Genomic DNA, 13,648 nt, shown 5'->3' with positions numbered 1-13,648 from the left:
CTCTAGGAAAGATTCAGGACATTTTTCTATTAGAAAACAACGTTCGAACGGGTCCCATTCTTCTGTTCTTAAATAATAGGTTTTAACCGGCCGCAGAACTTTTTTAAACAACGTCCTCATAGGTGAAATAAAAATTGCCTTGCGAGGAACAGAAGCCACGTAAAAGTTTCTTCAGTAATTTCAAAAAACGATTTTTCTACCAATCTTGAAAATCAATTTGACCTTTCTGCCAAACTTGAAAATCAATTTGACCTTTCTGCCAAACTTGAAAGTCAATTTGACCTTTCTACCAAACTTGAAAATCAATTTGACCTTTCTACCAAACTTGAAAATCAATTTGACCTTTCTACCAAACTTGAAAATCAATTTGACCTTTCTGCCAAACTTGAAAGTCAATTTGACCTTTCTACCAAACTTGAAAATCAATTTGACCTTTCTACCAAACTTGAAAATCAATTTGACCTTTCTACCAAACTTGAAAATCAATTTGACCTTTCTACCAAACTTGAACATCAATTTAACCTTTTCACCAAACTTGAAAATCAACTTACAATCCACCAAGAAAATCGAACATTATTTACGGGGCGTGAACAACGTCACAAAAATCATTGTTGCGATAAATTTGGTCTTTGTTATTCTTAGACAAATATATAATATATTATTAGACAAGTTGTTTTGATCTCGTGTGATTTTTATGGATAATGGGGCGCTCAACGTATTAATAAGCGATCTAAAATAGCTCATTCGCATGGAGCTCTTATTATACAGATTCTAAAATAACTGTCCCATAAGATCACTGTTCGGAGAACTTCCTCACCTTCTCCATACAAGTTCCATAAGAATATACCTCCTTAAAAAAAACGTAAAGGTTCGAATAGAACCTTTCGAAAAACAATAGTTTTGCACTACCACTTGTGATAAAAGTGAGTAGATCAAACACAACACAGAGAAAATATTTAAAACGTTTAAAGACACTGTTGCATTACTGCTATTAAAATTGTTGAGTAGACGCTTGCCTAGCCCCCTGTACCTTGCAATTAATTCCATTGTTATTTTCCATGAAAATCCGCAGTTTAATTATAACTGAAATAATTTTGCAAAGTCGTTCTTCTGATAAAAATGACGAGATTGAATTTATTTTAATCTTGTACAGTTCGTATTATAATATATGCTCTGCTAAATATATTCTATTTCATTATTTCCCACGGAAGCTTCTTCATAGCTTCGGTAACTGTGAAATCAAAATCTGGAACCGGTCATTTTGACCGGCGGTGGTAGATTCAGTGTACTGTGCAAATCTATTGCAAATCTATTGCAAATCTATTGCAAATCTATTGTAAATTGTCGGTGAAATCGTCCGGAGATAAGCACCGGCGAGCATCCCGTGCCTATCTACAATAGATCCGAGCGCGCATCTTCATCTTCCCCCTCGAAGCGAAGGAACGGGTAGTCCGCATATATGGCAGTTCGCTACCCTGTTAGGGTAGCTGGCTGGAAACGTGTCGGAACAGGCACGTACCGGCTACCAGCTCGTTCGCAATTTCGCTATTGTCAACCGGTAGATGTTCTCTTGTTTGCCGTCGTCTCGATCAGTCACAGAGTGACGGAGCTCGCGTAGTGTCGTGCGAATAGCGAACCCGCGAATATCGATGTCGATGAAGGTGGTCGGCGATCTTCTGGACGTTGTGAAACGTCTCACACCCTCCCCGCGGAAACACAAGAACAAATGTGCGAAATTGAAAGAAACTAGGAAATCCGTCGGGGGGACACCTGTGAAAACAGCGCATAGACGACGAAGTTCCTCCAGCTGCCAACAGGTACGCTAATCGTTTAAAATTTCCAGGTTTTCTCGCAAGATTTTCTGCGAATTCAATTTATTGCCGCGCTAGAATGATTTTCCTGGTGCGCAAATTTGTGTCTTTCTTTTTCAATTAATTCTCACCAGACTGCGAATCTTTGGGCAAACTTTATGCAACGAATTTTGACGTTTGACACTAGAATTAACACTTTGTGCTTTAACACTAGAACTGTGGAGTACGCTCCACTGATAAGTAAACTGCGGATTTTATGCATTTATGAGAAAAATTAGTAGGAGGAACGTGAAACAGTGGGAGGATAACAGGAATTTATTAAATTCAATTTGTTAAAATTATTGGAGGAAGGAACTAATTTATACTCGCTTCCAGTGACTTCTGATTGATTCCTTTATGCCGCGGCGATTATTCCAAATATTGCTGTATTTAGATTATGTACAATTTTTATTGTAATATTGTTTTATAAGGAAAAGATTGCATTTATGCAGATTTTTTATAAATGTTATTATAATAGGCGTGTTTCAATAGAGAAATTCATTCAAAAACTTCTGGTGAAATTATTTTTATAATTTTAACGATTGTAAAAGGAGGAATCAGAATCCAGCAATTTTACTGTTTGGCAGTTCTAGTGTCAATAATTTGAATAAGCTGACATCAGTATGCGTCTGTAAAAACAATTTTTAAGATTTCGAAAAATCTATAAAGAAGAGTTACACAGAGTCGCTTCCATTTTCGATAATTTTGATAAATTGACCATAATGCACCAGTCTCCTTAAACTCCTCTAACGTTCCCAACGTTTTCCGGTCTCACCCACTGCTTTTCTAAAAATCAATTTTTCCCGACACAATTAATTTTCTCGTATCTTCTAAGAGGTTGTTTTGCACTTAATCAAATATTACAAAGTCCGATGACAATTTCCCGAGTCAATTAATCTCCTCCTACTTTCTGAGAGGATAATTTGCATTTTCTAAGTGGTTGCTTTGCACTTAATCAAATGTTACAAAGTCCGATGACAATTTCCCGAGTCAATTAATCTCCTCCTATTTTCTGAGAGGATAATTTGCGTTCGGACAAATTTAATAAACCTTGGTGGTTCGAAGTGCGAAAAATAAAGATGGCACAAATTCTGATCGCCGTCGCCAGTTGGATGAAAAAATGAGTTTCCAGCGAGCTCCCGAGAAGAGCACGGTGCGTCGAGATCACCATGGGACTCGACTTTGCGGATGGGTAAACGTTTAGGTATGGTGCATGCCCGTAGGAGGTCTCGAGGATGGAAAAGAAAGACTCTCTCGATGCTGGCCGACTCTCTGCTCGGCTGATCGTCTATCCCATCCAACTGGCCGGTCGGCCGGGACCCGCATTCCTCTTCAATTGTCCCAATTTGAGGGAACACATTCCTGAAAGCTTACCAGTATACGACAGCCGAGCGAGCAGTTTTCGTCGTCTCTCTCTCTCCTCTCTCTCTCTCTCTCTTTCTTCTTCGCAACGAAATATATTTTTCCAGACGCAGGATGATCTGGTCAATTAATTACTAACCGCGTTGTTTCACTCTGTAGACAATTTTCCCCGTGGGCGGGGCGTTCGGGTCCTTGGCCACGCCTACAATGCCCTGGGGAGCAATCTCTCTGAAAATCGAGCTCCGAAGACTACAACAATTTTCTGAATCGATTAAATTAGATATTGTTGACAAGAGATGTAAGGTAAAAGTGTTGTAAAGGTGTCGTCTAACCCTTGGACAGCGGAGCTTGGATCCGTCCCGACCCGGCAATTTTACTAGTTTCTAGTAAATCATACCAATTTTCACTGGCATTCGCTCCGCTAGGATCAATCGAAAAGATACCTCGGAAAATCCGCTCGATAAAATTGTCAACTCCAGAGAACTAGTCGCGAATAGAGTCACACGGTTTCTATTGAGCGACAAAAATATTTTACCTGATGAAGAGAGAAGCGATACGTGAAGTGAAATACGAAGATCGAATTCTTTACGAAAGATTCGGTTATCCAGGGTGAACTTTTGCAGTCGAGCGGTTAACTGTAGAAGATCCGGACGATTTTTGCCGGTCGATCGTGCTCGGCGTTGAACGAAGATCGAGCGTTCACGGCTGCCTATTTGAAATGATATTTCAGGCTGATCGCGATACCGGCTCGCGGCAATAAATTGGCGAGCCGCGAAGCTGCCAAGGCGACGCTTATCGCCGGTAATAATATCGCCGATAGAATTGATCGTGGCCGGACTGCCTTGCGGAGTGCGGGCACGGCGCCAATATTTCGCATCCGCGCCGCGTGAGACGGCCCTTTTCCCTCGACTTAACGATCCTCGTGCGCGAATTCGCAGCAGCAACATGTGGCTACCATGCGCGCACGGTAGCTATACTACTCTCCGTGTGTTCCGCTGTCTCTCCTCTTCTCCTCCTCCTTCTCCTCTGCCGAGGATAGCAGCGTGTTCGAGCGTTGCAAAAAAGAGAAGACGATTCGCGCGGTTGGAGAGATACGTCGGACCTCCGTCGCGCAAGCAAAAGGAGATCCTCGCCCCCGCCTTCGACCAAGCACATTTCCCTTGTCGAACGCCGCGGTTTCTTCAGCCTTTCGAAGCCGTATCGTCGACCCCGCTAATTGCTCGGCAATTATTTACCTGGCCGATTATGAGCGAACCGGGCTCGACAACAATCGACAATGATCGCTCGCGCTCGGTTCCCAGGCGTCTCGAGAATAGCTGAGCATGGTAAACTGACGAAGGGTGCAGGTTGTAGTCGGTGACCTCGGTGGAGGGAAGATGCCTTAGGTTCCTTGTTAACCCCTTGTCGATAGAAAACACCATTTGCTATTTGATAGCGTCGCATTGTCTTCTGAGGTAGAATTGTGCTTTATCGGTCGGGAAGTCGATGTTTGCCGATCAATTCTCTGGTCAGCGTTCTTGTCCCCTCCCATTTTACCGTGGCTCCGCCCACAAGGCGTTACCGACTATGGAAAGTGGAGGTCACTATTCCATAGCGTCGTCCTGTTTTCTGAGACGCGTTGACGAGGGAGAATTGCCTGTTATCTGTGTTCGATGGACGATTTCCTCGTTGGTGTTGCCTCTTTATCTTCACTATCCAACGTTGACTCCGCCCAGAAGGCGTGACTACAGAAAGCAGCGTTTGCTAATAATACTGCGCCGATTCGTCAATCGCATTGACAAGGAAGAACCGTCTTTCATCGACGTTTTCTGAACGATTTCCCCGTTATTGTCGCGCTCTATCCCCACCACCGCGCACTGGCTCCGCCCAGGGGGCGCGACTACAGAAAACAGCGTTTGCTAATAATACTGCGCCGTTTCGTCAATCGCATAGACAAGGAAGATCCGTCTTTCATCGACGTTTTCTGAACGATTTCCCCGTTATTGTCGCGCTCTATCCCCACCACCGCGCACTGGCTCCGCCCAGGGGGCGCGACTACAGAAAGCAGCGTTTGCTAATAATACTGCGCCGTTTCGTCAATCGCATAGACAAGGAAGATCCGTCTTTCATCGACGTTTTCTGAACGATTTCCCCGTTATTGTCGCGCTCTATCCCCACCACCGCGCACTGGCTCCGCCCAGGGGGCGTCACCGTCGACGAACAGCTTCGCCGATTCACGAAACGTTCTAACGAAAAGGGTCAGTCTCTTTACCAGTCGTAAAGTCGCTGTTTCGTGAACGATTTTCCACGGCGGGAAAAGCCTCGGGCCCCGTAGCAGGAAACGGGAGCTCGCAATCTGGTTCGCGGGACTTTCTTTTCGCCGTTGAATTCGCGCAATTAAAAGATAATCGTACGTTCGTTGCGTAGAAGTTAGAGCGGGATCCGTGGATCGTGGCCGCGATCAACGGAAGCCGGTAGAGAGAGAGAGAGAGAGAGAGAGAGAGAGAGAGAGAGAGAGAGAAGGAGAAAAAAAGAACGCGTCGGAATTTTTACCACGATAAATGCTCCGCTCGATGCTATTACGATCTCTTTTGCACGAGGCGAGCCTCGTTTACGATCCCAGAAAGGGGCGAAATAATATTCTCTATCTGCGCCTGTGTGGCTTTATATGGCAACGGGTTCACGCTCGAGGGATCCCCGCGAAAAAAAAGAGAAAAAATGCGCGCTCCCCTACCACGCGGCGCCGGAAAACTCGCTGAATGGTAATCGCCGTGGCAAAAAGGAATTGTTCTCCTGCGCGCGCTTAGTTCCCAGAGGAGAGAAACACCGTCAAAGCGCGAGCGCGCATGCACGCAGCTCTCGGTTAAATATTCTTACAACTACGCCGTTAATTAACATTTTCCGACGCGCGAACCAACCTGCCGGAAGATATCGCGGCGGGGGAGACTTGAACAATCCGCCGTGCAATTAAAATAAGACTAAAATACTCGGCGAAAAGTATCCTCGATCGGAATCGTGGCCGCCATCGCCGAAGGAATCGCTTTGGCTGGTATTGCGCGTCGTGCGATCTCCCAGGTTTTCACGACTGAACGATGTCGGCACGTCCTCACTAATTTCCTAAGAGAAACAGACAATTCGTATTTACTGTTTGTCCACCATCACTTCTCTGATATTCATCGTAATTCGAAAGAATCGAATCTTTTTTTAAAAGAACGAATATACCTGTTGGAAGTCGTTGGATCACGAGTCCGACTCGATTAGATTTTCGATCTGAAAAATATTGAATTTCCAGAAAAGGCCACGGTCACGCGACACTGATCTTTCATTCGATCGAATTCGCCCAGTTGAGACCTTCACGGTGATAGAACAGATCCAGGAACGATCCAGCGGAGGAATTCCACGTTCGCGGTGAAAATCCGGGCCGCGTCGAGATTTTTCTCGGCGCGTTCTGCTGAAAGAATAGCGCCGACAAGAGGAATGCGAGAAAGAAGAGGACGTGGAAAGAATCGACGCGCAACAACGCCGCGATACGCTCGTAGATCGCGTCGAGAATGCAAAGGCATTTACATAACTAGTTCGGATGATCGGTGTTTTACAGCGTTCCACGTTGTACAAACGCGTTACAGAGTCGATGCGGACGGTGTGAAATCGCGGGGCAACGTAATCTAGACCAGGGGCACCGATTGCCCTCTGGGGCACCGTTCCAGTTCAATTCGAGAGCAAGGAGACCACGCCTACCAGGCCAGGCGGCGCCAGAGCGGCCGAAGAGCGACGCGGCCACGCCTACCGCGTAGGGACTGCCCAGAGTGGGCGGGGCTATGGGCTCCCACGTTCTAGGGAGCATGAGCTGCGCTCTTATCTTTTGAATTACATGCAAAAATCATTCGAACGCGCAAAATCTGCAGTCTAGTTGTAAGCTTTTGAGTTCTAATCTTTCGGCAACGGGTTTAAATGATTAGCTATTTATATTGAGTCCGATTAGACGAATTCGAAGGACTGAAAAGGACGAGTTAATTCGTCATCGGTGCCCTTCGTCAGCTTTCAACCACCAATTCTTCCACTTGACGTTATCGTACCATACTGTTACACGATTTTCTGATTTCTTGGAGTACATATCGCCAGTCTGGAGATTTTAGTTAGAAACGAAGTAACGATTAACAGAGAGGGTCGCGACTGATTTCGCCCGGACAGAACGACTCTGTGAGAGGAGTAGTAGTACAATGATTCGAACGCAGGCGAACAAAAGGCAGTCGGCGAACTCTCCCGTTGACGGCAACGACGACCCACACGCGCGCAACAGGCCATCCGTGAAACTTATCGAAGCAGATCTCCGCGGATCCTCGAACGCTGCGCGATTTTCTGCTCGCGCAACGTTCGCACGGTGTGTTCGCGGCTAGACCAGAACATTTCGAAAGCCGTGTACCGATTCCGTGGCGCACGACCGTTGATGGATCCATCTGCCGACTCTCTGTCGGTTCCAGAAAGGAAGAGAGAGAGAGAGAGAGAGAGAGAGAGAGAGAGAGAGGGAACGAGATGGATCTGCGGTTGCACGCACCTCGAGCGTTCCCACAATACGCGACCGGGAACCTATTGGAAAAGTCGTCGTGCGAGTTAGCAGAGGCCCGGAGCTACGCGACGACACGCTCGCCGATCGGGGATCGGAGAACCCGATACACTGGACACCGAAGAATGTACGCGAGAAAACGTGTCCCCCTCTGGGCATCCACGATGTGACCGCAGTGCCATCCTCTCGGCCTTGCGCGAAAAATTACCAGGACTATCGCTTTTTGGCAGTGACCAGACCCTCGACGGGCGTCACTTGCAAGCTGAAACCCTTTAGAAACCTATTTAGAAGGATAATATAGATCTTTATGGAAAATAAAAATTGTTTGCAACTGTTGCAAGGCTCGGGAGCCAACTGGGACTCTCTTTCTTAGACGATTTTTCGTCAGATAAAATCTATGACGATACAGTGATTTCTCCATATATGTCGACAAGGTCTGTATGATAAACGTCGCGGAATTATCCCCACTACCGCGGGGTATACCCAGGGGTGTCGGTGTGGCTCCTGGACGATACGCGACGCTGACAAGAGCCGTGTTGTTGACATATATCGAGAATTCGCTGTGTGTAGAAGATTTCGAAAGAATTCGGATTTCGTAGAGTTCACCTCGGTTGCGTCGCGTCGGCGTGCAGCGGCCACTTATCGGGACACTGAAAGCTTCTCGGTACTTCGAGGGTGGCCTGTTATCTTCCCGAAGAGAGAAAGACTGTAAGAGTCATAGCATCCGTTGATGACTGTCGTAACTGGACGACTGCTTCTTCAACTCGGGGTCAGCTCGGCCGCGGAACGTTCTCGTTCTAGAATAAAGTATTCCCGTTTACAAAGGAACCATTTGCATTCCCCGAGAACGTGTATCGGCTATTAAAATGATCACTTTTACCATGGCTCACCGTGGTGGAAACACACGGGCGATTCGACCGGTCGCTGTCCCGCGACGATACCTCGAGGTGGCTTTATCGAACGGCCGAACGTCTCGGCGATCGGCCGAACGCTTTAATTGGATTCGTTAATTAGCCCGGATTTCCTGCTTGCTTGAACGGTTCGCTGGTCGTTACGTAAATCGACGGTGTAAACGCAAGGACGCGCACCGTTATTGAGAAAAATCCGCGGAACGCCGCGGACAATGTCTTCTTCTTCTCTCGTCGGTATCTCCCGCGGGCTGGTGCTTCTTCTTCTTCTTCTTCCCTGAAACAGACAGCACTCGTTAGAGACGGAGCTTCTGCTTGTGATGTGTCCAGGCGAACGCTTGGACAATGGTCTCGAGAGAATTTTTCCTTGGCATTTCTTCGGAAATTGTACGTTATTCAATACATTAAACTCTTAACAAGTTAACTGCCACGTGTCATTTCCAGAGATTCTTACAAAATCAGAGTAATTTAATTAATGAAAGCGAAACTAGAAATTTTAAATGTATCATGGGCGATGCTCTTTTAACCCTTTTGAATTTTAATGATCTTAATAAAATTCGGTTTATCTGGATATGTCACAGTAAAAATGAATGTCTAAACTTAGTCAAAAATCACTGTCAGTCGTATGTGACTGACGTGACAGTGAACGTGTTAATATAATATACTGTACTATGCTGTAGTATGCTATAGTATGCTGTACTATACTGTACTATACTGTACTATACTATACTGTACTATACTGTACTATACTGTACTATACTGTACTATACTGTGCTGTACTGTACTACACTGTACTACACTGTACTATACTGTACTATACCGTGCTACACTGTACTATACTGTACTATACTGTACTATACTGTACTATATTGTGCTATACTGTGCTACACTGTACTATACTGTGCTATACTGTGCTAGACTGTACTATACTGTACTATACTGTACTATACTGTGCTGTACTGTACTACACTGTGCTACACTGTACTATACTGTACTATAATGTACTATACTGTACTATGCTATACCATACAGTAATATACTATATCAGAGTACTATACAATACTATAAACTTAATATAATGTACTGTACTAAGAAATTACGTATTATACAGAGATCACTACATGGGTTGTATGCATTTGTATGCATTTATTTATTGATTAGTCTATTGTGATCTAACGGTGGATGTCGGTAACCCTAAGGGTTATGCGGGGGGCTCATTTGGTAAAATCGTGGAGGATAAGTGCCTAATAGAATAGCTGGCCCAGCAGCCGAGGAGTCGTGTCCTCCTCGTCGCGTAGAAGCTGCAAAGTGACGCGTGGAACGCGTGGAATGCAACGGGGTCCCGTGGGCATGGTGAGCCGTCGATCGTGCCAAATACCTTCGTTGTTGGATCCTTCCGATCGTCCGTCTTCGCTGGCTCGGCATTCGAGGCTCGTCGCCGCCGAAAATACGCGAAACGCTCGACATTTCTACTAGTCTGCGTCCGTAGCTGCAAAAATGGAGAAAACTGTCATCGAACATAGAAAATTGACAAAACGTTTGTTGCCTTCAACCGTTTATTTGCAAAAGCTTCATCGACGCATGCTCGACACATTTTTCTCAGGAGAGTAGGTCGTGTACGAATTTTTTTTCCAAAGTGAGCGGCACATTTGCGCCAGCAAATTTTTGTTTTATTTATTTTTTTCTTTGCCGGGGACTCGAGATCGTTTCTCGCTGAAATCACGCGGCTGGGATTACGTGGACTGCTAATTAATCTCGGAACCCGGCTCGATCCTCCGGCCAGTATGCGAACGCGAATACCGGTTCCGAGTTAACAATGGAATCGCCCATTCACCGGGCACATTTCGAGGATCGGGCAACGGTACAACGTTAAAGGCCGATCCACGCCGAGCAGTGGTAGTCATCGGTGCACTCGCTCGATGTTATCCTGATCGGCCGACGTAGAACATGAACACCGATTCTGCTCGTCGATTATTCCGCGATATCAGTTTTCCCTCGTTAGCGGCGCGCTTTAGCCCCGCCCTTCGGCGTCTGGCGGCCAGTGCGCACGCTTGGCTCCGCCCATGGGGCGTGACGCGTTCATGCGCACGATAAAATTCGTACGATTTTCGCGGAAATTGGTATTCTTACGTTTTTGAGGCTGCTGAGTTCGAATATGTTATTGAAAATGCAATTTCAATTGCAACATTTTTGTGTTCCGATTCATCTTCACAAGCTCTTCCATACAATTGCCGTTCTTTTAAATGCAGTGCCATTATTTTGGCCAGAATTTCCAAAAATGGAGCCTCTTCTCCGGTAACGTTACGTTTCACCGTTCTAAATCGCGAGAACCGCGATTAGGATTCGCTCGACTCGCGATTCTCCGATTTGGGGCGCAGGACCAGGCGATGTGAGGGTAGCCTAAGTGCCGGTCGGTCAATCGCAAAGGCAGTCAGGTAAGGCAGGCAGGTGCGTAGCGCCTGTCCCGGTTTCGTCGTCGAGGCGAGAGTACGCGCGCCTCGGCACGCGTATCGCGTTTCAAACAACAATAAACGCTTCGTGTTTCGCGAGCTGGATCGCGGCCGAGTTAATTGGCAGAGCCTGCGCTCCTCGAGAGCCGTGCGTGCTCGCGAAAGACACCGCTCGCCGAGTGGACTGGCTAAAATCGCGAAAACAACAGTGTTTTCGTCTCGCGCTGGTCGGACGCGCGCGTGCGGGAAAAGCGAGAGCGTCGTCATCGTCGTCGTCGTCGTCGTCGCGACGACGAGAGTCACTCTGTCAAATGAATGAACAAGCGGCGGGCTGCCAAAGCCCCGGGGACGCGTGCTGCCTGCGTAGGTGTGTGATCGCGAACCAAGATAACGTACAGGGTGGTCCACTCGAAACCGACCGGAGCGTGTCCTTCGGTCGTGATAAAAATATTTTAGTAGTAATCTTGAACGGTATCTCTGGGCCAGGAAATTTTCGGTGACACTTGCATAAGTTAACAAACCTATATTAGGACGATTAATCTTTACAGTCGGAACTATTTTAATCTAACTTGAAACTATTTATATTTTCATTTTATGCGTATGCAATTAAATGTTCAGTAATTTATTAAACACGAACGAGTTTAATAATGAGAAAAATATTTTGAATAATGACATTTTTAATGGCACCGGAGAGTAGCCACTCGAGTGCAATTTTTATTATTTCCATAGACGAATTAATTTTTCGTACCGTTGCTCCAAATAGTTCGTTTCTAATACATTGCAGGCAAACTATTGTTTGTATTAATACAACCGAGGGGGTGTTTGTTCGGTTACGTTTGTGTGGGGCCACCCTGTACATTCGACTGGGAAGGGCTGCGTGATTCTAATTAGATGCCCTACTTCGCGCCCATGTGTCGGCGTGAGTTCGTTTCTACTTATCATGCGGTGCGAACGATTAGTCTAGCCGCTAACTACGTAGACACTGTACAGCCAGCTTGGACGACACACGCTCGTTGCCCTGGGAGCGCCGGGATTGCCCTGGGGGCAACGTTCTGTGCAAACGACGTCAGAGGGAGAAAGAGTGTGAAATAGAAGGGTATCAATTTTGTTTCCCGAGTAGGCGTGGCTTACTTTCGACGGAGCCGGGTGCGATGTATGACCAGATGCAAAACCTAAGTTCTATATCCCGTAACAACCTGGCTCTGAAACCCATTTGAATTTTCTCTTTTCGTCAGAACAGATTCTAGTGAGAAGTCATTGGCTAGTTACCGCAGTGGGCGTGGTTTCGTTGCTCGGGGCGGAGCTAAAGTGCTCCAGGGGGCAATCGGAGCTGGATCGCGTGGCAGCAGACATCTGCACAGCCAGTAAAGAAAGTATTTTCTGATTTCCGTTGCAGAATGAAGAGATGATCGCGAGCCTGCCGATACACAGTGGCGCCAGCGGCGGGCCGAGCAGCCGCGTAGGTCGCGGACTGGCCCTTCACAGGTCGAACTCCAGCCTGGAACTTCCGCATAGTCCTGATCCTGGATCTCGAGTGGCAGAAGCACCCCTGAGAAGGGAGTATGGATCGCACGGTAAGTGAAACGCACAAACGACGCGGCACAGCACACGATTTTATAGCCACACAACTAGGCCAATTATCGTTCTGCCAGCGTTTGATCATTTCCTAAGCTTTCATTCATGTTGCCGTGCAATTTGCTCAACCCATTTGAACAAACCGTACGTACGGTACACATCGTTAAAAAAATTTATCGACGTGCCCGCTCAACTTTTGAATATACATGAGACCACTGTACCATATATGGGGCGCCTGGTTCGCAGAATTAATATATTTTTAATTGTTCCGATGATTTCCAAACCGGAAATCGGTTCTAAAGCTAGTGAAAGGTTCTCGCAGAACAGATGTTAGCACTTCATCTACCGGAGGCCTATTAATGGGATTTCTAATAATCATGCGGACCCTTATGCAAGATATAAATTACTAACAGCAGCGATACCCAAGTTTCTTGATAGTTAATGGCGCATTTTTCTTGGACGTTTCGCAGGCAGCATCGACGCAGTGGCCCAGTCCGTGACGGTCGGCGAGAACCTGTTCGCGATGCTGCAGGAGCTGAGACCGTCCTCGTCGGATCAGCGGAACTCCGTCGGCGTGGACTATTTGAGACGCGTGCCGGATGGACAGACGATGGACGCTGACGAGGTCTGCGGGCCGACCGGCGGCTCCAGCCCGAAGTTGCGGCTCAAGTTGAACAGATTGTGGGGCGCGAAACCGCCGAGAGCCATGGAGGAGACCTGCACCAGCCCGGTGGTCTCCGCGGACGTTGAAGAGAGGCACAGGAGGCGGGCGTTCGCTCACTACGACTGCCAATCGTTGACAGCGAACCTCGGCTACGCGGCCAAGCTCAGGGGCATTCTGCTAGCTCGCAGGAGGAACACTGCGACCGGAGCTTCCGCTGCGAGCTCCTTCAGGGCGTCCACCCCTGACGAGACACCTGAAGAGGACGCTGGCGATGGGAAAGGTACTGTGCCGTTTCT

At 47.0% G+C, this 13,648-nt stretch overlaps 1 protein-coding gene across 2 annotated transcripts in view; it reads left to right on the top strand.

The window, feature by feature from the left end:
• Window positions 1–13,648, top strand: part of LOC143360138 (signal-induced proliferation-associated 1-like protein 2) — a 48,881-nt gene that overhangs the window by 27,253 nt on the left and 7,980 nt on the right. For both annotated transcript variants that reach the window (XM_076798707.1, XM_076798706.1), the window contains exons 2-3: window positions 12,510–12,687; window positions 13,159–13,632. In XM_076798707.1, the coding sequence (XP_076654822.1) occupies window positions 12,519–12,687; window positions 13,159–13,632 (643 nt within the window). In that variant the 5' untranslated portion in view covers window positions 12,510–12,518. The remainder of the gene's footprint in view (window positions 1–12,509; window positions 12,688–13,158; window positions 13,633–13,648) is intronic.

This window comes from Halictus rubicundus, chromosome 13 (assembly GCF_050948215.1).
Source record: "Halictus rubicundus isolate RS-2024b chromosome 13, iyHalRubi1_principal, whole genome shotgun sequence".
Taxonomy (NCBI): domain Eukaryota; kingdom Metazoa; phylum Arthropoda; class Insecta; order Hymenoptera; family Halictidae; genus Halictus; species Halictus rubicundus.
The sequence above is the reverse complement of the archived record's forward strand: the minus strand, read 5'-3'. Positions and strand labels throughout refer to the sequence as shown.